The sequence below is a fragment of the Boleophthalmus pectinirostris genome, unplaced genomic scaffold (assembly GCF_026225935.1).
Source record: "Boleophthalmus pectinirostris isolate CB_2022bp ecotype Guang Dong unplaced genomic scaffold, ASM2622593v1 HiC_scaffold_22, whole genome shotgun sequence".
Classification (NCBI taxonomy): domain Eukaryota; kingdom Metazoa; phylum Chordata; class Actinopteri; order Gobiiformes; family Gobiidae; genus Boleophthalmus; species Boleophthalmus pectinirostris.
Window position 1 is genome coordinate 27653211 of NW_026571190.1, and position 26657 is coordinate 27679867.

At 39.0% G+C, this 26657-nt stretch overlaps 1 protein-coding gene across 1 annotated transcript in view; it reads left to right on the forward strand.

Annotated features, from left to right (window-relative positions):
• LOC110165301 (ankyrin-2-like) overlaps positions 1–18292 on the forward strand; it is a 28498-nt gene extending 10206 nt beyond the window's left edge. The window contains exons 8-45 of the mRNA XM_055158478.1: positions 53–151; positions 417–515; positions 607–705; positions 1023–1220; positions 1375–1473; positions 1566–1664; positions 1784–1882; positions 2000–2197; positions 2290–2388; positions 2497–2595; positions 2672–2869; positions 2938–3036; positions 3121–3219; positions 3302–3400; positions 3467–3565; positions 3674–3746; positions 4325–4375; positions 4647–4773; positions 5583–5634; positions 5717–5817; positions 6954–7178; positions 7279–7377; positions 7802–7956; positions 8050–8261; positions 8341–8548; positions 8657–8753; positions 8862–9090; positions 9167–9292; positions 9472–9594; positions 9664–9696; positions 12085–12089; positions 12362–12378; positions 16470–16544; positions 16637–16768; positions 16845–16985; positions 17055–17265; positions 17343–17875; positions 18150–18292. Of these exons, the coding sequence (XP_055014453.1) occupies positions 53–151; positions 417–515; positions 607–705; positions 1023–1220; positions 1375–1473; positions 1566–1664; positions 1784–1882; positions 2000–2197; positions 2290–2388; positions 2497–2595; positions 2672–2869; positions 2938–3036; positions 3121–3219; positions 3302–3400; positions 3467–3565; positions 3674–3746; positions 4325–4375; positions 4647–4773; positions 5583–5634; positions 5717–5817; positions 6954–7178; positions 7279–7377; positions 7802–7956; positions 8050–8261; positions 8341–8548; positions 8657–8753; positions 8862–9090; positions 9167–9292; positions 9472–9594; positions 9664–9696; positions 12085–12089; positions 12362–12378; positions 16470–16544; positions 16637–16768; positions 16845–16985; positions 17055–17265; positions 17343–17875; positions 18150–18292 (4950 nt within the window). The remainder of the gene's footprint in view (positions 1–52; positions 152–416; positions 516–606; positions 706–1022; positions 1221–1374; positions 1474–1565; positions 1665–1783; positions 1883–1999; positions 2198–2289; positions 2389–2496; positions 2596–2671; positions 2870–2937; positions 3037–3120; positions 3220–3301; positions 3401–3466; positions 3566–3673; positions 3747–4324; positions 4376–4646; positions 4774–5582; positions 5635–5716; positions 5818–6953; positions 7179–7278; positions 7378–7801; positions 7957–8049; positions 8262–8340; positions 8549–8656; positions 8754–8861; positions 9091–9166; positions 9293–9471; positions 9595–9663; positions 9697–12084; positions 12090–12361; positions 12379–16469; positions 16545–16636; positions 16769–16844; positions 16986–17054; positions 17266–17342; positions 17876–18149) is intronic.
• The last annotated feature ends 8365 nt before the right edge of the window (positions 18293–26657 follow it).

The window sequence follows — 26657 nt, forward strand, 5'->3', positions numbered from 1 at the left end:
CCTTCCTTCTTATGGTGTGATTGCCTGCTGTTTCCCTGTGTGTCTCTAACAGAGTGGTTTTACTCCTCTGCACATCGCCGCTCACTACGGTAATGTGAATGTCTCCACCTTGTTGCTGAACAGAGGAGCTGCTGTGGACTTCACAGCCCGGGTACAGCATTGTCCTCTCCTCCTGACTTCTTGAATGCTCTGTACTTGATTTAAGCATAACAATGCCCAGCATGACTTGACATGACTAATTATTATTAGTTACATTTCCCCCCTCCTACAACAACACGTCTTGCTAGAAACTGGTATATTTTCCCAAGTGTGGGTCAGGTGGTGCACCATCAAAGAAATAACCTTTCACAAATGTTAAAAATAACTTACTTTAAAATACAATAAATGACATAGATTAATTTTGTTCCCTTCATTAGAATGGAATTACCCCTCTCCATGTGGCTTCAAAACGTGGGAACACAAATATGGTGGCTTTACTGCTGGACCGAGGGGCTCAAATTGATGCCAAAACTAGAGTAAGCTGCCTTTTGTATTATTATTATACTTAACTTATTCATTGTATGTGGTCATATTATGTCATATGTTTCTCTATGTTTGGTCTTTCAGGATGGCCTGACACCACTTCACTGTGCAGCAAGAAGTGGGCATGACCAAGCCGTGGAGATCCTTTTAGAGAGAGGAGCGCCCATCCTTGCAAGAACCAAGGTACTGTCAGGATGCAACAGTACTTTGTTTAGACCTGATACATCATATATATTTTTGAAGGCTTTAACTAAATAGTACTTCCAAAAGTAGTTGCAATGAGCCTGAAAGACATATAAAGCATTGTTTTTAAAAGCCAAATGTACTTTATCAGTATCAAAATATTATTCCATTCCTTCTTCATTAAATTTGCCAGATATATTTGTTCATAATATCTATAGAGGATGGTACAAAAAAGAATACTTTTTGGTCATTTTTCAAAATGGAGATATCTGTTTTTGCAGTTGACCTTCATATGTTTGTGTACGTTCTCTCCACAGAATGGGCTGTCTCCTCTTCACATGTCAGCCCAGGGAGACCACATAGAGTGCGTGAAGCTTCTGCTGCAACACAAGGCGCCTGTTGATGATGTCACACTGGACTACCTCACAGCACTGCACGTAGCCGCACACTGTGGCCACTACAGAGTCACCAAGCTCCTGCTGGACAAGAAGGCCAATCCTAATGCACGAGCTTTGGTGAGTGCAGACGATTCAAATCTGTCATAACATATTTTAGTCCAAAATATTCTTATGTATTGCCAAAAATGGCAAACAGTCTGTTTATATATATTCATGCTGGGAGTTTTACATGTTGTTTACATGTGCCTGTATTTCATTTTGTATGCCACAGAATGGTTTCACTCCTCTTCACATTGCTTGTAAGAAAAACAGAGTCAAAGTGATGGAGCTGTTGGTCAAATATGGGGCCTCCATACAGGCAATAACCGAGGTAAAGCATTTCCAAATGGTCTGACTGTATCATTTTCATTGCAATATGTTTTCAGATTTGACAGTTATATTTTTGTTATGTTTCATTTCTAGTCTGGTTTGACTCCGATTCATGTAGCTGCCTTCATGGGCCACCTCAATATTGTTCTGCTTCTGCTGCAAAATGGAGCTTCACCCGATATCCGTAACATTGTAAGCACTACTTTATCCAAATGCACTTCCGAAGGCAGATGTTAGAGTGAGCTGAGAGGAATCATTATAATGAAGTGAAAAGAAAGAGGCATTCACTTCATCTCTGTTTTTGTTTTCAGCGTGGTGAAACTGCACTTCATATGGCAGCACGAGCCGGTCAAATGGAAGTTGTTCGTTGTTTGCTCAGGAATGGTGCATTTGTAGATGCTATGGCCAGGGTAAGTTTTAATACTGTGCTTAAACAAGTCACAGAAGAGATTACATTTTATGGCATATGCTTAATTTTGACTCTATAAATAAACTTATCATTTAATTTTCTCACAATGTTCATCTAGGAGGACCAAACTCCCCTGCACATTGCCTCTCGTTTAGGAAAAACAGACATTGTGCAGCTCCTGTTGCAGCACATGGCTCATCCAGATGCTGCCACCACCAACGGTTACACTCCTCTCCACATTTCAGCCCGAGAGGGGCAGGTGGAGACTGCAGCTGTGCTCCTGGAGGCTGGGGCCTCACACTCTCTTGCCACTAAGGTCAAAACTGGATGTTAAATGAAATGCTCATGTTAATCTTTAACCTCAGGTTTGCTTAGTAGACTGAAGTGAGTTGCATTTTCTGTTTATAGAAAGGATTTACCCCTTTACATGTAGCAGCTAAATATGGAAGCCTAGATGTAGCAAAAATGCTTCTTCAAAAGAAAGCTCTCCCTGATGACGTAGGAAAGGTGAGGTGGAAAATAAAACAAATGTTTTAATGCTCATATTATATATGCCCAGGTTTTTTATATTGTTTAAAGATGACCAGGACTAATCTATATATATTGCCTTTTCAGAATGGTCTATCCCCACTTCATGTGGCTGCCCATTATGACAACCAGGAAGTGGCTCTGCTGCTACTTGATAAAGGTGCATCTCCTCACGCCACTGCAAAGGTAAGACTTCAGTCTTGGAGATTAACTTGTGTAAATCATGTCAACCTTTTTAAAATGGCTTCTTTTTCTTCTCCAGAATGGCTACACCCCTCTGCACATTGCTGCTAAAAAGAACCAAATCAATCTAGCACTTTCCCTGCTGCAGTATGGAGCAGAGACCAATGCACTAACGAAACAGGGCGTCAGTCCTTTACACCTCGCAGCTCAGGAAGGACACGCTGAAATGGCCACTCTGCTGCTGGGCAAAGGAGCACATGTCAATGCAGCAACCAAGGTATAAATATAAATCACAAAGTATATCCTATGAAGGAAACTTAACTTTTTAAATCCTTTTGTTTACAGACTGGCTTGACTCCTCTACATCTCACGGCCCAAGAGGACAGAGTAAATGCAGCTGAAGTACTGGCTAAGCATGATGCTAACTTAGATCAGCAAACAAAGGTAACACACAGCTTCACCAAAATCAACAGTATTACTGTATTACATATCACCAATACTTCAATCTGCTTTAACTTCTCTTTCTAGCTTGGGTATACTCCTCTTATTGTGGCTTGCCATTATGGAAACGCCAAGATGGTGAGCTTTCTGTTGCAACAAGGAGCCAATGTCAATGCCAAAACAAAGGTAACCATAGAGATGTCAACATAGAATTTCAACATTTGCTCATTTATCGTGTCCATTCTAATCAATCTTGTTTATTTTTTAGAATGGATACTCACCTCTCCACCAGGCAGCACAGCAGGGGAACACACATATCATAAATGTTTTGTTGCAACATGGGGCCAAACCGAATGCTACAACAGTGGTAAGAGAAAACAAAATTGTATGGCTTTAGATCCTATAAAATTAAAAACATGTATTATTTTTTTAGAATGGTAACACTGCTTTGTCCATTGCCAAACGCCTGGGTTACATCTCTGTGGTTGATACCCTGAAAGTGGTGACAGAGGAGGTCATCACTACCACAACAGTAAGCTCAAAACCTTAAGTAGTAGTAGACCTTATGTTATACTGTTATATTATTTTATTTTATAAACACAGAATAAAATTACTAATTTGGAACTTCATGACATTTCAGACTGTAACAGAGAAACACAAGCTGAATGTGCCAGAGACTATGACAGAAGACTTAGATGTGTCAGATGAAGAGGGTAAGTTAAAAATGTATTTTTTTATTTATTGAATTTGAAGGGTCCATTTTGCACTGTTTTCTGGTCTATATTATAATGTTGTTTCCTCATCACAAACATACCTGGAGTTGTGATTTGTTTCATTCACACATCTTTATTACACAAACTTTGCATATTTAGGTTCTTCTCTCAAGCAGAAAACACTTTGTTCCACCTTGTGATGTCATTTGGTAATACAGATACTGAGTGCACCACTGTGTTTTTAAACTTCATACTTCTTCAATGGGATCATTTGGATAATTTCAGCCCTGGAATTGCCAATCTCTACTAAACAAAAGGTAAAAGGTTGCTGTTAACTTTATTAAATTACCATTCATGACATCACAAGGTGGAACAGAGCATTTTGAGCTTTGGAGATGTAGACAAACTAATAATAAAGGATTGCTCAGATATGTGTGTATGAAACAAAACACAACTCCAGGATTGTTTTTGATGAGGTAACAACATTATAGCAGGGCTTAACACTCACAAGAGTCAATTTTGTGTAATATAAGACATGATATAGGATAAGTGGGGGTTTGAAATTGTATGTTTTAAAGCTTTTAGGCTTGATGATGAGACTTTAACTGACGGATCTGTAGAAGTGGAAGGTACAGAAAATGCCTCAGTGCTTTAAGCTTGCTGTGGATTGTTTTATTCCAAATGTGATTGCTGATCTTAACATATTAATAATACATTTAATTTAAGCTTTTTAATGTGATGAACAGATTCAAACTAATCACAACTAATATATAACAGATTGAACATTTGCACACACTTGAATCTTGACTTACCCACTATAATCTTTTTAGGATGGACTGAGTGGTGTGAAACAACTACATGTGTACAATGCTTCTGATATAATTTGATTTGATTTGCCAGGTGAGGATACAATGACTGGTGATGGAGGAGAATATCTGAGAGCAGAAGATCTCAGGGAGCTGGGAGACGATTCTTTACCAGGACATTATTTGGACGGGTTCAGCTACATGAGTCACAACTTGGACAGGTGTTTTTCAGTTTTGAATAGGCCTGTCACAATAATTACTGTATCAACTTAGAGTTCAATATAGGGAAGTTGGAATATTTTGGGGTTCAGTATTCATCGTGGGTTTTTCTTTGCACTACTGGAAGATTTGTAGTTATTTTTTGGGAATATAATAAGATTTGAGGTGTGAAAGGATGAATTAATAACTTCTATGACTCATTATAGATACAAGTTAAGTACTAGGTGTTTTATTCTGTTGTTTATTTATTGCAGCTCGTGATTTTAACAATATTGTACATTTAGAATAGTTTCTGCCTCTTAAAGGTTCACTGTGTCACTTTTGTGGTAGAGGGTCTTCCAGTTACTTGTCTCCATAGCGATGCTATTTTTTTACCTCCAATATTGTAAAGTATGGCATAGAACTTTTGAAGCTCAGTTTTCAGGAGACGCCACCAGACCAGTTTACATGTAAGATCTGTGAAGAAGTGACCCCACTCACAATAAGAATGCATGTTTTAATGTATTTTTGAGCAATAAAAACACCCATAATTGAAAAGATCCATCTAATATAAGTTTAATACCATACTGTGGAACATTACAGGCAAAGCAATAGCATCTCCATGGTAGCTGACCCCCAATCTGAAAAGTTACGCTGTGTGTTATTGTGTCAGTGGCATAAATTATCTTAAATTTTATCATTTATCAGCTATATTTACTTCCACAGTTTATCTCACTTTAATATTTGTTGTCGTGACGGGGCAAGTTTTAAAGTATTAAAGCAGACACACAAATCTTAAATGCATTTCTAACAGACATACTGCAATTCACAGCTTCCATCAGAAAGAAGGAGTTCTCATTGAAGATATGATTTCAAGCCACCAAGTATGTTCTGTCCAGTCCTGTGTTGTCAGTATTTCACCATATTATTACAGGGCATGTTCTTAATGCTGTTTCTGATACAAAGGTATCAGCTCTATCAAGAGAAGACAAAGAATCATTTCGTCTGAGCTGGGGGGCTGAACACCTTGATAATGTGGTGCTGTCTTCCACACTGCTGCACTCAGGGTATTTATGCTTAAGCCATAAATACGTTTGTTAATATGTAAGATAATATGTACAAGTAAGCAGTGATGGGAAGTATACAGTTACAGAATACTGAACACCTGCATTAAAATGTATTTTGTAACGTAATCTGAAGCATTACGTTTGTAACGTAATCAGAAGACTTTTACTTTGAGTTGCATTTAAATTATAGTGTAAAGATGAAACATAATACTAATAGTATCAGTATTAACAGCTTTATATTTATTTGACTGGTTTTAAGGCATTTCTTATCACTAATTGGGGCAGAGTTGACTATTTTCTCACGTTTCTGTGCAATTTGAAACCTAAATTACATGATCAAATACCATAATGTATTTCTTTGATTTTAGAAAAGTAGCTGTATTCTGAATACCACCAAATGAAAAAGTTATTGTATTGGTATATTAGTATTAGTATATACAGTAAAGTATATTAGTATTCAGAAAACAAATTCTTGGTATATGTATTCATTTACTTTCCAACACTGCAAGTAAGACTCCATCACCCATATGCTTTAGCTCTCCTTTCTGCTACTGTAGTGTGTGCTGTGTACTCTGTCTTGTGTCAGGTTCAACTCATCTCTTTTATTCTCTTCTCTCTGTTGTCTATTGTTGCCTTTGTGTCACTTGGCTGTCTTGTTGGTTGTTTGTGGGTTGATGTGTTCTGCTATAGCCGCTCCACACCGTGTCTAGACCATGACAACAGCAGGTGAAACTTTTAAGTTTTGCATCTTTGTGTTATGTTTTGACTTTTTCATGCATGGTGCACATTTGGTGTGAGATGATCTGTTAGTAGATTTTACAATGATTTTAAAAAACACTGTTCTAATGGTACAATAATGTTCCAAAGTATTGAGGCATGTGTCAAACTGTTTACTTAAGTTTAAGTAATGTTAAGACATGATGGCATTGTGGTTATTAAAAAAAAAAAAAAATACATAAGATACACATTTCTATCATCAAAATTACATTGCTACTACTACTATCTTTACTGATGTTTATGAATGTTTGCAAGTGTTTTGATCTATCTGCAGCTCAATAATGTAATGTATGTATTTGCATGAAAGTCTGAGTTTGTGCTTTTAGGCATATGCTGACCTATATATGCCATTTTCACAGCTTCCTTGTCAGTTTTATGGTTGATGCCAGAGGTGGAGCCATGCGTGGTTGCCGTCACAATGGGCTTCGTATTATTGTCCCACCAAGGAAGTGTTCAGCCCCCACAAGAGTGACATGCAGACTGGTCAAGAGACACCGCCTCGCCTCCATGCCTCCAATGGTGGAGGGAGAGGGTCTGGCTGGTCGTATAATTGAAGTGGGACCCACTGGAGCTCAATTCTTGGGGTAAGTCAGAGACGCCATAAAGGAATCAGTGCTGTCTATATATAGATCTGTGTGTTTATATGTTTCTCTTGGCTCCATCTCTGTGCTGCGTATGGATCAGTAAACTGCATCTGCCCACTGCTCCACCCCCCCTTAATGAGGGTGAGAGTCTGGTCAGTCGCATCCTTCAGCTGGGTCCTCCAGGGACCAAGTTCCTCGGGTAGGGCCATGGGTGGGGGCATCTACCACAGAAGCTTGGTTATGTCATATTGTCCCCCTTTCCTTTTATTTACATCTTGAGTTCATCATTTCTATTGCATTATTTTGATTATGCCATCAGGCTCCCTCTGTATTGATGGCCGACAGCAACAAGAGTTGATGGCTACTTTTTCATGATCAAAAAAATCTGCCATACAGGGATACACATTATTGTTCCTTTGTTTTTGACAAGACACATTAGTTCAGCGACAATACTCTTTTGTAGTTTTACATATTTATTGTTTGTTTGTTTTGCATGAACCTGATTATGATCTACGTTTATGTTTCCACGTCATTATTTCTATGTTATTTGTTAGTCTAAATAATCTAAATGGAATTTTCTTTATGCAATTAATACATTTGTTTGTAATTGCTTGTTGTTCTAGGCCTGTGATTGTAGAGATCCCCCATTTTGCAGCACTGCGCGGGACAGAGCGAGAGCTTGTCATCTTGAGGAGTGAGACAGGAGAAAACTGGAGGGAACACCACTGTGATTTCACTGAGGAGGAACTAAACCAGATACTTAATGGCATGGATGAAAGTATGTGTGCTATTTAGAGCTTAATATTAATTGCTTAATATTGTCATAGAAACTGGTTTGATTGGTTTACACTGTGAATGTTGACCTTCACAGAGCTTGATTCACCTGAAGAGCTTGAGAAGAAACGAATATGCCGTATCATCACACGAGACTTTCCCCAGTATTTTGCAGTGGTGTCGCGTATAAAGCAAGACAGCCATCTGATTGGTCCAGAGGGAGGGGTCCTCAGCAGCACTCTGGTGCCTCAGGTCCAGGCTGTGTTCCCTGAAGGAGCACTCACCAAAAAGATACGTGTGGGTCTGCAGGTACAGAAAACTAGATAACAATTAAAAAACATTTTAAGATGGCACTGTGTACTTATAGTATTGTTGTGCTTTGTTACAGGCTCAGCCAATTGATGTTGACACAGTGAGAAAATGCCTTGGTAATAAAGCAATATTTAGTCCAATTGTAACATTAGAGCCAAGGCGAAGAAAGTTCCACAAACCTATTACAATGACAATCCCCATTCCCAAGCACTCCAACAGTGAGGATCAAAACCCAGCCTTCAGTGGAGAAACACCAACTTTAAGATTACTTTGCAGTATTACTGGTACATAATACATAGTAAATCAGACTACCTTAATATTTGCTTAATGTTACTTATATATACTTATACTTACAAATAACTTTTATTATTTTTTATTTTACTTTGTTTCAGGTGGAACAACTCCAGCTCAGTGGGAGGACATTACAGGATCTACGCCTCTAACTTTTGTTAACCAATGTGTTTCCTTTACCACCAATGTATCAGCAAGGCAAGTCTTTATAACACTTATTGTATAACACGTATTGTAACAACTGCACAGTGAATAATGAATAAAAGTCTAACCAGTAACTTGATGACTTTTATTTTATGTTTCCAGGTTCTGGCTTATTGACTGCAGACAAACTCAAGAATCAGTCAGCTTCGGCACGCAGCTTTACAGAGAGATCATTTGTGTGCCGTACATGGCCAAGTTTGTTATCTTCGCCAAGACATTAGACCCGATTGAGGCCCGACTGCGCTGCTTTTGTATGACTGACGACAAGATGGACAAGACCCTGGAGCAGCAAGAGAACTTCACAGAGGTTGCACGCAGCAGAGATGTTGAGGTGCATTGTGAGGATATGTTTTTATACACTTGATTTTTTTAAATTATGTTGATGATCAAAACTTGCTTTTCGATAGGTACTGGAGGGAAAACCTATCTTTGCTGACTGCTTTGGAAACCTAGTTCCTCTGACCAAGAGTGGACAGCATCATGTTTTCAGCTTCTTCGCCTTCAAGGAGAACAGACTAGCCCTCTTCATAAAAGTATGTTTCATATTAAGATTTAAATGAATAAATAAAAAATAAATGAATAATTGCTACAAACTGTGCCATTGGCCCTTCCAATCAAAACTTATCACTCACACACAGCCCACATTGATATAAACTGATACTTATGAAACCTTTTTATTAAAATGCTAATCATTTGCAATTTTACTGAACAGATTCGAGACACTTCTCAAGAGCCATGTGGACGTCTGTCTTTTACAAAGGAACCACGCACCTATCGCAGTCTTAATCACAACGCTATTTGCAACCTCAATATCACCTTACCAACATATTCAAAGGTCTGTCTCAATCTAAAATTAGGTTTGTTTCTGTTCTACTTCTGAAGTCATATTTTTCTTCTTTTACAGGAATCTGATTCAGACCAAGATGCAGATGATGAGGTAAAAAAAAAACATGACTATAATACTGGATAGATTATATATTTTAAATAACCAGATATTGAAGATGTAATAATGTCTGTTTACAGAGTGAAAAGAGTGACAAGAAATGTAAGTATACTCTCTATCAAAATATGTTAACAGTTTTTATATTACATTAGAATATGTATATATAATTTATTTCAGAAAATAAATCATATCATACATTTGCGCTTATATGTAAAATTTGTATGTTTTATGTATTAAGTAATTATTGAATTAAATCATGATTATAGCTTAAAATTTGCATGCATGCGCACCCATTTATGATTTAAATTTAAAGAAGACATATCATGCTTTTTTCAGGAACTTAATATTGAATTATATATATTGAATTATACCATAAGTAAAAAAAAAAAATGTTTACATTTGTTCATTGTTCATTGTAAATAGCAATAGCAAGTCATATGGTGTATCACCTGGAGTTCATAATTCTAACTAAGTACAGGGATGTGGTGGGAATAGTGGTTGGAGAAAATAGATCTTTTCTGCCCACTCAAGCCTGAAATGCATGACAACACAGCAATACTTAAACATGCATGAATTAATCATATTACAAACATGAGTAACCCTATGGTGAGGGAGCACCGTTATAACAAGGTTAAAAGCTCATTACAGTTTATTTTGCATAATATGTCTCCTTTAAGATGTCTGTCTGCATTGCTTTGCATCCTCATTCCTTGCTCTTAAAACTTTCCTCCTTTATTTATTAAGTATAAACTGCAATTAGTTGCTTATTATAATTATCAGTTTATAGTTATTTATATTATTTGTATTCAGTTCATTTATATTTTTTTCATGCTATGTTTATCCATCTACATCAGTGGGAGGGTGAACCCATTCTGAACAACAACACTCATACATTTAGCACACTCCAATACACAACAGTATGTAAAAGTGAATAAATATACACATATATAATGGTACTTATAATTAAATACACTATCAGAAATGTCCTGGTTTTGTTCAATTACTTACTTATTTTGTTCAATTTGATTTCTAATTCCAGTATTATTTAGTGAAAAGACATGAATTTTCATGTCCACTACAATCTTGAGAATTTCTGTTGGTTTATTTGTTTTCAGTGTTTGTTTGTTATCAGTGTTTAAGTCATCCAAAATAAGACTTTTCCTTCTTGGCTCTGTTGAACCTGTTTTGTTTTTTTATACCTTTGCTTATCCTGCTCTACTTCTTTCTTCCTTCTCTGGATCACCATTTCATCTCCCTTTTGGCCTTGCCTCAAAGACTGTTTTTCCTCTCTGCTCTTACAAATGAAGGTGGACCTGATGTCAATGTTTGATCACAGTTTCTTATGTCTCTCTTCTCCCGCTTGATTTGTCCCTTGATTTTTATCTTTTTTTGTTGAAGTTTTTCTGTTGAAAGATGATGAATCTGAGTCAACAGAGACATTCTCCTTAAGAGTTGGTCAGACTCTTGATCCTGCAACCCTTGCAAGCCCTGACCTTCTCTCTGACATGTCAGACATAAGAATGTCCACCATGCCTGCTGACCCCACAGAGTTACTGTCAAGTGTTGAGAGAGGTGGAGCTAGAGCATCAGTGGATGATCTGTTAATCGTTGTGGAACAGTCCAGACTGAAAACTGAAACAACCCAAGTTTACAATTCTAAATTTAATGATCAAAATAAAACTACTTATGTGTGTCAAATAGCTTCTAATGAAGTGCAAAGTGACCAAGTGGAAGGATTAAGTGAGAAAAACACAGAAAGTATCTTTAACAGTATCCCCTCTGAGGAACAGAGGTCCATATCAAGAAGTGCTTCTCAAGATGATCTTCTTCAAAGTTCATGTAAAGAAGTTATAAACTCTGAGGGCAAGCGGCGGCCACCTGATATCAAGAAACCAATTCGCAAAAAACTTCGTGAGAGGGAGCGATCTGGATGTAGTAGCTCAGAGGGAGAGTTAGAGCGTGTGAGCTCAGTGGAGTCATTAGACGGTGACACTGTGCTTCATGTGCCTGCTGTCATACCGACCACAGCCACAGAGCCACCTGTTTCCCCCCTTATTATTGAAACTTCTATTGGGTCTATAAGTGACAGAGTAAAGGCTTTACAGAGCAAGGTAGAAGAAGAGGAAAAGCAAAAATCTACTCAAACACAGGATTTCCATTTAAATGATGGGTCAAGGACAGAGGACGACATGCCAGAATTGCCTAAAGTTCCTAAATCACCAAGATCCCAGACTGAAAGATTAGAGGAGACCATGTCTGTCAAAGAGTTAATGAAGGCATTCCAGACTGGGCAAGATCCGTCAAAGAATAAAACTGGACTCTTTGAACACAAAGCTGTCCCAGCTTCTTGTGAATCTCATGTGCCAGAGATTCACAACGAAGATAGAGTCAACCAATCAGTTACTTCTATCAATGAGATTCACAGGTCAGAGCCAGTGAAACATGCAGATAAAGGTCAGGCCATGTCTGTTAAAGAACTTATGAAAACATTTCAGACTGGTCAAACGGTTGTAGACAAACCAGTTGAGCAAAAACTCGAGGATACAACACTCTCAACATTAGTGTCCGAATCACTAGATAGAGACTGTGGTGCAGGACAAGATCGTTCAAAAGAATTTATCATACAAGCTGATATTCACCAATTTACTCAATCGCAAAGTCCTACCAAAGAGCAGAGTGAGGAACCACAACTTACAGTAGAAAAGAAAGTAACATTTGCTGACATTGTAGTAGTTAATGAGGACAATGTCCTGTCAGAGGACGAGTCTGAGTCAGTTAAAACAGACACTCTTACTGATACACCCTTAATTTTAGAAACAGCCTGTGATGAAGAGATGGATACTAGTCACCAACAATCTGCTCCTCCAAAAGCAAAATTATCAGGGGCTGAGACACTATCTGTTAAAGAACGAATTAAATCATTCCAGACTGAACAGAACACCAGAAATGATAAAAGCCTGTTGGAACACATAACTGCTGCTTGCATTGCAGCAGTGACATGTGAAAATGCTGATCAGACCCAAATGACTGAACATGAACCAATCATTGCTAAGCCCACAGCCACTGACCAAGATGAGCAAGAGTGGTCAGGCTCACGGGGAAGTTCAATGACATTAGACGAGCCATTTATTAGCACTGCCAGAAGCTCACAAGACATGCAGATCAGTCCAGACCGCAGACCTTCGGAGGACTTCAGTGCTGACATAAAAGCTGAACTGGAAGATAATCCAGAGTATCAACTTTTCAAAGGCACTTTGGTCGATGAGAGGTACCAGATGGAAGTACCTGAGACGGAAATACTCACTGACGATATTGACTCATATTCTGGGGATGGTGAAAATTATGAACAGCTTCTCATAACAGATCAGATTACTGAAGAAATGCTGAGTTACACAAGAAGTAGAGACAACATTTTAGTTTCAAATGAAGTAATGTCTGATGAAGTCAGACACAAAGATACAGCTGTTGGCTATGAGGAAATTATAATAGAGGAACCAGAATTTAAAGAAGTTCGCATTGACAGGCAAAGAGATGCAGATGTTTTTTCAACAGTAAAGGATATGTCGGGGATGACAAATCTCTTGAGCAAAGAATTAGATGAGTCTCTGCAAAACATAAAAACCCAAGAAGAAGAAGTAGAAAATGACATGATTCAGGAGACATTTGAGGAGGTTATTTTAGCAAAAGAAGATAAACCAGAAAGTCTGAGATTTGTAACTGATAGAAATGAAATGGAAGAGCTATTATCAGTTACCATGACATCTAGGGGCAATGAAGGGGATGAAAAAGTATCACTAATTGAAAAATATACCATAGAAACAAAAGAAAAACACATGTCAGGAATGGAATCACTACTCATCAATGACTTGGAGCAGCTCCTCCCAGATAAGCCGGAGGTCAGGAGTTCATTAGACACAGACAATGACACTGAACATTTGAAGGACAGAAAAACATTTATAAACAGTTCAGAAAGCCTAGATTGTCTAACAAAGGATGCCACTGTCACCCCAAAAACACACCATGAGTCATTAGTGCTGGATCAAGATTCAGAAAATAGAGAAAATATTGTGGACAATTATGAGCAACTGGTTTCTCTAGACAGAAAGGATGCATCTAAAGGAGCATCTCTGCCTACCACAACACAGGAAACCTATTGTGACACGAAAGAGTCTACATCTGAAGAAGAAAAATCAGTTCTTATTACAGGTGAAGAAGTGTATGAACAAAGTGTTGATGAAACTGTCAAAATAGAAAAGGACATGTCAGGTATGATCTCCCTTCTCAGTGATGACTTGGAACAGTATATTCTGGAAAATCCAGTGGAAATACAGAATCATCCAGATGAATATTGTGCTCATGAGAGCCCTGTACAAGTCACCGTCAAGAATAGGAAGCAAGAGGATAATGAAATGATAATGGAAAGAACAACAACGACCAATGCATTAGAAAAAGATATGTCAGGTATGATCTCATTACTCAGTTCTAACTTAGATCTTTATCTTAAAGAAAATACAACAAATGCCCAGCCTCAACAAACCAAGGAGGTTGTTTATGAGAACTTTACACAAGTAATCCTGACTAAAGATACTCCACAAGAATCAGCAGACACCAAAAACACAACTTTTGGCTGTGACTCAGGTAAACAGATTGCAAAGGAAGAGGACTCAAAAGACTCCATTCTTGACAAAATTGATGTGAGTACAGGTAATACTGATTCAGATATTAAAGCATCTGACTATGAATTAAAGCTACAGAGACCAGACAATTTGGAGACGCTGCATTCTGAGGAGTTTGATAAACAAGTTAGTGATTGTTGTTCTCAGCAAGACTCACTAGAGTCAAGTCCTGTAATAGAGGACCATTCTTCAAAGAAATCTCCAGATTCCATTGAACCAAGTCCCACTCAAGAGTCACCTTGTCAAGACTCACTTGAGGGAAGTCCTACTGATGCAAATCCCAGTGAATCAAAGTTTGCTGTGTATGAAGATTATGCCTCTCAGCTCAAAGCCTGCTATGCTTTTGATAAAACTATTTACAGTGAAGGAACAGAACAGACTGAATCCGAAGCAACTAATGATTGTCCAGCATCCAATATATGTAACACTGATGATACTGAAGATGCAGACTTTACTGAACAAGAAATGTTCAAAATGGCTGCAAAGATTAAAACTTTTGATGAAATGGAACAAGAAATTGAAAATGAGAGACATAATCAAAAATCTGTGACAGAACTATCCAGTGCATGTATTGAAACCAGTCTTGGGTTTGATGCTGACCCTCTTTCTCATCCTCATTCTGAATCTACTGGCCCTGTAGATACTTCAGCTTCCCATAGGGGAGAAATCGCAACAGATCCATTTCAGTTTCAGGAGGGAAAACTATTTGAAATGACAAGAGGTGGGGCCATTGACATGACAATCAGACAATCTGATGAAGAAATAAAACCCTTGGCAATTTCACAAACTGAGCCATTTGAAGAGGAACATGTAGAGGAAGAAAATAATCAAGTTTTAACCCCTAAACTTAAAACGTTTGACATGTCTCAGAAAGCACTCTGCTCAGCTAACCTTGAAAGCTCTGTAGAGGTTCATCTTACTTCACCCACTGCTTTGGTAACAAATATTCAAATTGATAATGAAATAATTGAAATTGGTCTGAATCTTAACACTACGATTGCTGACCTTCAGCTGGATACCCAGCCTCATTTGGTGCATTCAAAACAGCGCAGTGAATCCCCTGAGTCATCCGAGGAAGATGACGAGGAAGAATGTGATGAAGATCAGTGCTCAGTGATTGAAATTGACATACCAAAAGTAGATTCACTCCCAACTTCAGAAACCAAAGAAAACAGTATTCTATCAGCAGAAAGCCATGTTTTAAGTCGTAGAACGAGATCAGAGACTGGAGATGACAGTAAAAACAGAACTTTTGATAAAAACAGTAGAAGTTACTCTGAAAGCAGCAAAACCAATATAAGATGTGGCCATGATGTGACTTTACCTAGCAACAAACCTGCTGCACAAGTGCACCCTTACTCATGTAATGTCACAAAACTTTCTGAAATTACAGAATCCTCCACTAGGATTTCTTTGGGTTCAAGCAGCACTACCCATAGGAGTCCAGATTCTGTTATTTTTACGTATGACATTCCAGCCCCACAGAGCTCAGATTCAGATGCCCATCCTTTAGTTTCTGTCCAGTCTTCTTTTGAAAAAGAGGATGTATTTGAATCTAGGCCATCCTGGGATGACACTGTAGAAACTCAGATGCAGCGAGTCGCCGTTGATCAAACGCCAGAATATACACCAGGTATGGTTAGACCTCCACTGCCTGTTGTCTATGGTTTTTCATGTTTGTTTCTTTTTCATGTGTATCAGTGGTATACTGTTAGCATTGTAGCACATTTGTCATGTTTTTTTTGTATTTTGTTTGTTTTATAGTTGTCCCTTGTATTTTTGTATGTTCAAAATCTCAAGATTGAATTACTAAATTGTACAAATTCCATACCCCAACTAAGAATACCATTATTGCGCCAATCAGTGTAGTCATTTTCTAGTAACACTAGAACCACAATTATTACATACTGACAAAAAGCCATACTAAAACATTGTCATCTGTTTTATGCATGCATACTGACAATGTCGCTTAAAACATCCACAACTTATTTATGCAGTTTATATTGAATAATATTAACATTTTATTGATTTTTATAGGATTTCTTGTAGAAATAATAAAATGTTTTACATGATATGGTGGCTTTTTAGTAGACTGGCAGGATGATGCTGACAGAAAAGAGGAGACTTTGACAATCATCGCAGATCTTCTTGGCTTCAGCTGGACTGGTAAGTTTGAAACAAAAAAAATGTAATATATACATTTTATAAAATAATGCAAACATTCACCCTTTTCTCATCTATTTCTTTTACTCACACAGAGCTTGCAAGAGAACTTGAATTTAGTGAGGATGACATACAAGTCATTAGAACAGAAAATCCCAATTCACTTCAGGAACAGAGCCATGCCTTGCTTCAGCGATGGGTTGAAAGGGAAGGAAAACATGCTACTGGTAAGTAAAATATTTATTATCATTAAGCACTGACAATAAATGAATAATTTTACTCTTATTTATCTGGTCATTTCAGAGGATTGCTTGGTAAAAAGACTAACAAAGATCAACCGCATGGACATAGTACATCTTATTGAAACTCAAATGAACAAGTCAGTAGTTGAACAAACATCAAGGACTTATGCAGAGATTGAGAAGACACTTGATCACAGCGAAGGTATTGCAGTTTATAGGCCATTTTAAGAAAAGTTAGTTTTCACTAACTCAAAACATTTCCCTTTGACAGTGTCAGTAGCCCTCTCTTCCGTGCAAGAAGATGTAGATAGTCCCCGAGTTGTAAGAAAGGTTGAAGGTGGGGAGCGCAGACCACCTCCAGCTGTTTCTGAAGAGGACCTTTCAGTTGCATCCTTGTTGGATATTCCATCCTGGGCAGAGCCTGTCGAACACACTCATTCAGAAAGCATACATGATCTTCTGGAGGAGCTTGAGATTCCACAGTAATTATTATTGATTCAGTATCATATATAGTCAGACTATTTTATGTAAAATATTTGTTCTTTTTTTTCACCTACAGAGAATTGAATCCCAACCTTTGGAATCCTGATGACGTTAATATACAAGAGCCAACGAGTTATATTCTAGAGGATGAGCAAGTAAGTACACTTCCAGCATTAAAAGAAGCTGAAGTGGAAAACCAAGTGGAAAATAATGCTAAATGCAAAGTGAAAAATCCACGCTGTTCCAAGACTGGGAAAGCTTCCAAAGGTTTTCTGTGTGAAAGCCAAAATTACATGGAACAGACTCTCCCATTTGAACATTTTGGTATCACATTGGATCACAGCAAACAGCTTGACGGTGTGAATATTCCACCATCAATAACAATTAAAGACTTTGGTCCAAGTCTTTTAGAGTCAGAGCAGGCTGAGTGTGATTTCGATGATATTTGTAACAACACGAGGTCTATAATGACTCTCCACAGTGCAAATGTTGCACATTCCTGTGACCGACAAGCACCCTTGGCTGTGATTGAAGATGAAATCATTGTAGGAACACTGGCATCTCAGAGACAAACTCTTACTGTTGCTGACTCTTACCTCCAACAAGAGGGTTATAACAAAATAATAAAAAAGCCAACTATGGGAAAGGTTTTTACATTTTTGAAGCCACAAGAGATGTCAAAGTGTCAAGATCACCTAGACAGCGATAAGGAGGACCTGATGTTTATTGATGAGAATGAAGAATGCACTCACCCATCAGAAGCACTTAATTCTACACTGAAGATAAAGGAATTTAATGAAACATTTCAACCAACCATGAATCCACAAACACAGTCTGCATTTCTGGCATATGACTCAACAGATTATTGTTCTGTTATCCACAGCAGTGCTCAAATTAGAGACTCTAGAGACTATATGGATAAACCTACTGACACTGACTGCTTTAGCTCATCACCACCCGAGACAACCTGTTGCTTTAGTAGAAATATTTGGAAAACCAAATGCTTTGGCACTGCCTACATGGTGAATACTACAGAAAATAATGAACAGGTTCATGTTATAAATCCCATAGAGGAAGAAGATGTGGATCGCTGTAGAGCTTGCTCACCAGATTCCGAAATTTCACAGTGTAGTTTCTCATTTCTTGAACTGGCACTCTCAGAGCCAACCCGTTCTCAGCTAAGGCGCCAAACATGTGATTATTTTTTATTATATTCTAATGACAAGCCATCATTATCAACAATATCTAATGCAAAACTAAAACCTTCATCAAAGAATGTTTTTGATGCTTCAGGATACAGCAAAGAAATTACTTGTTCAGATAAAATACAATTTTCAGTGAACTCTACCATATCCCCAATCTTACAAGAAAAACAGTCATATCTAGACTACTGGTTTTCGAAAGTAGAATTGACACATAGTGATAACCAATTAGATACTTCTAAAATAACTTTTAAAAATAATAATAAAACCAGTAAACATTGTTCAAAGCTGTTTGCAACACAAACAGAAACAATGGCAGAGCATCGTGACAAAGAGAAGAGTACTGAGACTAGGGAGTTTAATTTGGAAACTAATACCATTCATAGCACAGAAATAACACATCATGAATATAAAAATGACAACTACAGCCATCCTAATACACTACAGAACCCACCAGGGAAAAATGATAATTTTAAACCAAAAGTATTTAAGTTAATCAAGAGGCCAAAGTATGTGCTAAACTTTCTGGGGAAAATATTTTCTAAGAAAGATCAAAGAAAAACAGAGACAAAGACAGAATCATCTGCAAGAGAATTACACAGGTCAGATGACTCCAGTCTCAATGAAAATAAAGTACAAGACAGTTGTGCACTATCATCTGAAAGTTCCAATTCCAATAATCAAGGAGTCAGTGTTAGAATTAGCAAACATGATAAACTCACAACCACAGCCCTGCTCACTTCAAGAGATCTGACTTATACAAATGTGGTGCAAAGGATTCAATATGATAAAGACACAACAGAACCAGATGTGAGATCAGTCAGTCCTATATTATTGTTTGATGAATCTTCTTACGTTGATGAGGGCAACTTGATAGACAAGTCCAGGGCATCATCTCCTGAGTCAGCAGTATCTCAAAGTGAATGTAGGCCTCTCTCTCCAGACTCACCTATCCCCCAGTTTAGATCCTATGATGTCACCCAGCATCATGATTTCTCAGGGCATAGGTCTTGTACACCATCGTCAACAGTCTCAGACTGGGAAGGCACTGATTTCTTCCGAGAAAACCTCTTTGATGAGGCTAGAGCACAGTCACCACAATCAGATATATCAGACCTCCAACTTGACAGATTGTTTAGCTGCAGACCATTGTCCCCAGAATCGTTGTCCTCTGAATTTGACTATGCACTAATGCAAGATTGGTTGTTAGACTTCAGAGCATCTTCTCCAGAATCAGTGGTTTCTGTTGAGGAATCTCTCACTGAACCGCCATCGACTGTTGGTCAATTGATGGGTCAACACTGTAACTATTTCTTGAAATATTCTCATAGTAGACCTTTATCTCCTCATTCAGATCTATCAGAAACTGACGATGTCACTTATAATTTAGGAGAACTATTTGATCCCAGTAGACCAGATACTCCAGATTCCTTTACTTCAGAAAGTAAGGCTAGTTTTATCAAACCTGCAATAATCTCGACAACAACCTTGTTCCCTTCCAGAATGTTGTCATATGCAGATGTGGTGCGTGGGATTCATCACAGTAATGTTTCATCAACCTTGTTGGAAAGCAACGAGCCAGATGCGAGATCAGTCAGTCCTATATTATTGTTTGATGAATCTTCTTATGTTGATGATGGCGACTTGATAGACAAGTCCAGGGCATCATCTCCTGAGTCAGCAGTATCTCAAAGTGAATGTAGGCCTCTCTCTCCAGACTCACCTATCCCCCAGTTTAGATCCTATGATGTCACCCAGCATCATGATTTCTCAGGGCATAGGTCTTGTACACCATCGTCAACAGTCTCAGACTGGGAAGGCACTGATTTCTTCCTAGAAAACCTCTTTGATGAGGCTAGAGCACAGTCACCACAATCAGATATATCAGACCTCCAACTTGACAGATTGTTTAGCTGCAGACCATTGTCCCCAGAATCGTTGTCCTCTGAATTTGACTATGCACTAATGCAAGAATGGTTGTTAGACTTCAGAGCATCTTCTCCAGAATCAGTGGTTTCTGTTGAGGAATCTCTCACTGAACCGCCATCGACTGTTGGTCAATTGATGGGTCAACACTGTAACTATTTCTTGAAATATTCTCATAGTAGAACTTTATCTCCTCATTCAGATCTATCAGAAACCGACGATGTCACTTATAATTTAGGAGAACTATTTGATCCCAGTAGACCAGATACTCCAGATTCCTTTACTTCAGAAAGTAAGGCTAGTTTTATCAAACCTGCAGTAATCTCGACAACAACCTTGTTCCCTTCCAGAATGTTGTCATATGCAGATGTGGTGCGTGGGATTCATCACAGTAATGTTTCATCAACCTTGTTGGAAAGCAACGAGCCAGATGCGAGATCAGTCAGTCCTATATTATTGTTTGATGAATCTTCTTATGTTGATGATGGCGACTTGATAGACAAGTCCAGGGCATCATCTCCTGAGTCAGCAGTATCTCAAAGTGAATGTAGGCCTCTCTCTCCAGACTCACCTATCCCCCAGTTTAGATCCTATGATGTCACCCAGCATCATGATTTCTCAGGGCATAGGTCTTGTACACCATCGTCAACAGTCTCAGACTGGGAAGGCACTGATTTCTTCCTAGAAAACCTCTTTGATGAGGCTAGAGCACAGTCACCACAATCAGATATATCAGACCTCCAACTTGACAGATTGTTTAGCTGCAGACCATTGTCCCCAGAATCGTTGTCCTCTGAATTTGACTATGCACTAATGCAAGAATGGTTGTTAGACTTCAGAGCATCTTCTCCAGAATCAGTGGTTTCTGTTGAGGAATCTCTCACTGAACCGCCATCGACTGTTGGTCAATTGATGGGTCAACACTGTAACTATTTCTTGAAATATTCTCATAGTAGAACTTTATCTCCTCATTCAGATCTATCAGAAACTGACGATGTCACTTATAATTTAGGAGAACTATTTGATCCCAGTAGACCAGATACTCCAGATTCCTTTACTTCAGAAAGTAAGGCTAGTTTTATCAAACCTGCAATAATCTCGACAACAACCTTGTTCCCTTCCAGAATGTTGTCATATGCAGATGTGGTGCGTGGGATTCATCACAGTAATGTTTCATCAACCTTGTTGGAAAGCAACGAGCCAGATGCGAGATCAGTCAGTCCTATATTATTGTTTGATGAATCTTCTTATGTTGATGATGGCGACTTGATAGACAAGTCCAGGGCATCATCTCCTGAGTCAGCAGTATCTCAAAGTGAATGTAGGCCTCTCTCTCCAGACTCACCTATCCCCCAGTTTAGATCCTATGATGTCACCCAGCATCATGATTTCTCAGGGCATAGGTCTTGTACACCATCGTCAACAGTCTCAGACTGGGAAGGCACTGATTTCTTCCTAGAAAACCTCTTTTGATGAGGCTAGAGCACAGTCACCACAATCAGATATATCAGACCTCCAACTTGACAGATTGTTTAGCTGCAGACCATTGTCCCCAGAATCGTTGTCCTCTGAATTTGACTATGCACTAATGCAAGAATTGGTTGTTAGACTTCAGAGCATCTTCTCCAGAATCAGTGGTTTCTGTTGAGGAATCTCTCACTGAACCGCCATCGACTGTTGGTCAATTGATGGGTCAACACTGTAACTATTTCTTGAAATATTCTCATAGTAGAACCTTTATCTCCTCATTCAGATCTATCAGAAACTGACGATGTCACTTATAATTTAGGAGAACTATTTGATCCCAGTAGACCAGATACTCCAGATTCCTTTACTTCAGAAAGTAAGGCTAGTTTTATCAAACCTGCAATAATCTCGACAACAACCTTGTTCCCTTCCAGAATGTTGTCATATGCAGATGTGGTGCGTGGGATTCATCACAGTAATGTTTCATCAACCTTGTTGGAAAGCAACGAGCCAGATGCGAGATCAGTCAGTCCTATATTATTGTTTGATGAATCTTCTTATGTTGATGATGGCGACTTGATAGACAAGTCCAGGGCATCATCTCCTGAGTCAGCAGTATCTCAAAGTGAATGTAGGCCTCTCTCTCCAGACTCACCTATCCCCCAGTTTAGATCCTATGATGTCACCCAGCATCATGATTTCTCAGGGCATAGGTCTTGTACACCATCGTCAACAGTCTCAGACTGGGAAGGCACTGATTTCTTCCTAGAAAACCTCTTTGATGAGGCTAGAGCACAGTCACCACAATCAGATATATCAGACCTCCAACTTGACAGATTGTTTAGCTGCAGACCATTGTCCCCAGAATCGTTGTCCTCTGAATTTGACTATGCACTAATGCAAGATTGGTTGTTAGACTTCAGAGCATCTTCTCCAGAATCAGTGGTTTCTGTTGAGGAATCTCTCACTGAACCGCCATCGACTGTTGGTCAATTGATGGGTCAACACTGTAACTATTTCTTGAAATATTCTCATAGTAGACCTTTATCTCCTCATTCAGATCTATCAGAAACTGACGATGTCACTTATAATTTAGGAGAACTATTTGATCCCAGTAGACCAGATACTCCAGATTCCTTTACTTCAGAAAGTAAGGCTAGTTTTATCAAACCTGCAATAATCTCGACAACAACCTTGTTCCCTTCCAGAATGTTGTCATATGCAGATGTGGTGCGTGGGATTCATCACAGTAATGTTTCATCAACCTTGTTGGAAAGCAACGAGCCAGATGCGAGATCAGTCAGTCCTATATTATTGTTTGATGAATCTTCTTATGTTGATGATGGCGACTTGATAGACAAGTCCAGGGCATCATCTCCTGAGTCAGCAGTATCTCAAAGTGAATGTAGGCCTCTCTCTCCAGACTCACCTATCCCCCAGTTTAGATCCTATGATGTCACCCAGCATCATGATTTCTCAGGGCATAGGTCTTGTACACCATCGTCAACAGTCTCAGACTGGGAAGGCACTGATTTCTTCCTAGAAAACCTCTTTGATGAGGCTAGAGCACAGTCACCACAATCAGATATATCAGACCTCCAACTTGACAGATTGTTTAGCTGCAGACCATTGTCCCCAGAATCGTTGTCCTCTGAATTTGACTATGCACTAATGCAAGAATGGTTGTTAGACTTCAGAGCATCTTCTCCAGAATCAGTGGTTTCTGTTGAGGAATCTCTCACTGAACCGCCATCGACTGTTGGTCAATTGATGGGTCAACACTGTAACTATTTCTTGAAATATTCTCATAGTAGAACTTTATCTCCTCATTCAGATCTATCAGAAACTGACGATGTCACTTATAATTTAGGAGAACTATTTGATCCCAGTAGACCAGATACTCCAGATTCCTTTACTTCAGAAAGTAAGGCTAGTTTTATCAAACCTGCAATAATCTCGACAACAACCTTGTTCCCTTCCAGAATGTTGTCATATGCAGATGTGGTGCGTGGGATTCATCACAGTAATGTTTCATCAACCTTGTTGGAAAGCAACGAGCCAGATGCGAGATCAGTCAGTCCTATATTATTGTTTGATGAATCTTCTTATGTTGATGATGGCGACTTGATAGACAAGTCCAGGGCATCATCTCCTGAGTCAGCAGTATCTCAAAGTGAATGTAGGCCTCTCTCTCCAGACTCACCTATCCCCCAGTTTAGATCCTATGATGTCACCCAGCATCATGATTTCTCAGGGCATAGGTCTTGTACACCATCGTCAACAGTCTCAGACTGGGAAGGCACTGATTTCTTCCTAGAAAACCTCTTTGATGAGGCTAGAGCACAGTCACCACAATCAGATATATCAGACCTCCAACTTGACAGATTGTTTAGCTGCAGACCATTGTCCCCAGAATCGTTGTCCTCTGAATTTGACTATGCACTAATGCAAGATTGGTTGTTAGACTTCAGAGCATCTTCTCCAGAATCAGTGGTTTCTGTTGAGGAATCTCTCACTGAACCGCCATCGACTGTTGGTCAATTGATGGGTCAACACTGTAACTATTTCTTGAAATATTCTCATAGTAGAGACCTTTATCTCCTCATTCAGATCTATCAGAAACTGACGATGTCACTTATAATTTAGGAGAACTATTTGATCCCAGTAGACCAGATACTCCAGATTCCTTTACTTCAGAAAGTAAGGCTAGTTTTATCAAACCTGCAAGTAATCTCGACAACAACCTTGTTCCCTTCCAGAATGTTGTCATATGCAGATGTGGTGCGTGGGATTCATCACAGTAATGTTTCATCAACCTTGTTGGAAAGCAACGAGCCAGATGCGAGATCAGTCAGTCCTATATTATTGTTTGATGAATCTTCTTATGTTGATGATGGCGACTTGATAGACAAGTCCAGGGCATCATCTCCTGAGTCAGCAGTATCTCAAAGTGAATGTAGGCCTCTCTCTCCAGACTCACCTATCCCCCAGTTTAGATCCTATGATGTCACCCAGCATCATGATTTCTCAGGGCATAGGTCTTGTACACCATCGTCAACAGTCTCAGACTGGGAAGGCACTGATTTCTTCCTAGAAAACCTCTTTGATGAGGCTAGAGCACAGTCACCACAATCAGATATATCAGACCTCCAACTTGACAGATTGTTTAGCTGCAGACCATTGTCCCCAGAATCGTTGTCCTCTGAATTTGACTATGCACTAATGCAAGAATGGTTGTTAGACTTCAGAGCATCTTCTCCAGAATCAGTGGTTTCTGTTGAGGAATCTCTCACTGAACCGCCATCGACTGTTGGTCAATTGATGGGTCAACACTGTAACTATTTCTTGAAATATTCTCATAGTAGAACTTTATCTCCTCATTCAGATCTATCAGAAACTGACGATGTCACTTATAATTTAGGAGAACTATTTGATCCCAGTAGACCAGATACTCCAGATTCCTTTACTTCAGAAAGTAAGGCTAGTTTTATCAAACCTGCAATAATCTCGACAACAACCTTGTTCCCTTCCAGAATGTTGTCATATGCAGATGTGGTGCGTGGGATTCATCACAGTAATGTTTCATCAACCTTGTTGGAAAGCAACGAGCCAGATGCGAGATCAGTCAGTCCTATATTATTGTTTGATGAATCTTCTTATGTTGATGATGGCGACTTGATAGACAAGTCCAGGGCATCATCTCCTGAGTCAGCAGTATCTCAAAGTGAATGTAGGCCTCTCTCTCCAGACTCACCTATCCCCCAGTTTAGATCCTATGATGTCACCCAGCATCATGATTTCTCAGGGCATAGGTCTTGTACACCATCGTCAACAGTCTCAGACTGGGAAGGCACTGATTTCTTCCTAGAAAACCTCTTTGATGAGGCTAGAGCACAGTCACCACAATCAGATATATCAGACCTCCAACTTGACAGATTGTTTAGCTGCAGACCATTGTCCCCAGAATCGTTGTCCTCTGAATTTGACTATGCACTAATGCAAGATTGGTTGTTAGACTTCAGAGCATCTTCTCCAGAATCAGTGGTTTCTGTTGAGGAATCTCTCACTGAACCGCCATCGACTGTTGTGTTGGTCAATTGATGGGTCAACACTGTAACTATTTCTTGAAATATTCTCATAGTAGAACTTTATCTCCTCATTCAGATCTATCAGAAACTGACGATGTCACTTATAATTTAGGAGAACTATTTGATCCCAGTAGACCAGATACTCCAGATTCCTTTACTTCAGAAAGTAAGGCTAGTTTTATCAAACCTGCAATAATCTCGACAACAACCTTGTTCCCTTCCAGAATGTTGTCATATGCAGATGTGGTGCGTGGGATTCATCACAGTAATGTTTCATCAACCTTGTTGGAAAGCAACGAGCCAGATGCGAGATCAGTCAGTCCTATATTATTGTTTGATGAATCTTCTTATGTTGATGATGGCGACTTGATAGACAAGTCCAGGGCATCATCTCCTGAGTCAGCAGTATCTCAAAGTGAATGTAGGCCTCTCTCTCCAGACTCACCTATCCCCCAGTTTAGATCCTATGATGTCACCCAGCATCATGATTTCTCAGGGCATAGGTCTTGTACACCATCGTCAACAGTCTCAGACTGGGAAGGCACTGATTTCTTCCTAGAAAACCTCTTTGATGAGGCTAGAGCACAGTCACCACAATCAGATATATCAGACCTCCAACTTGACAGATTGTTTAGCTGCAGACCATTGTCCCCAGAATCGTTGTCCTCTGAATTTGACTATGCACTAATGCAAGATTGGTTGTTAGAC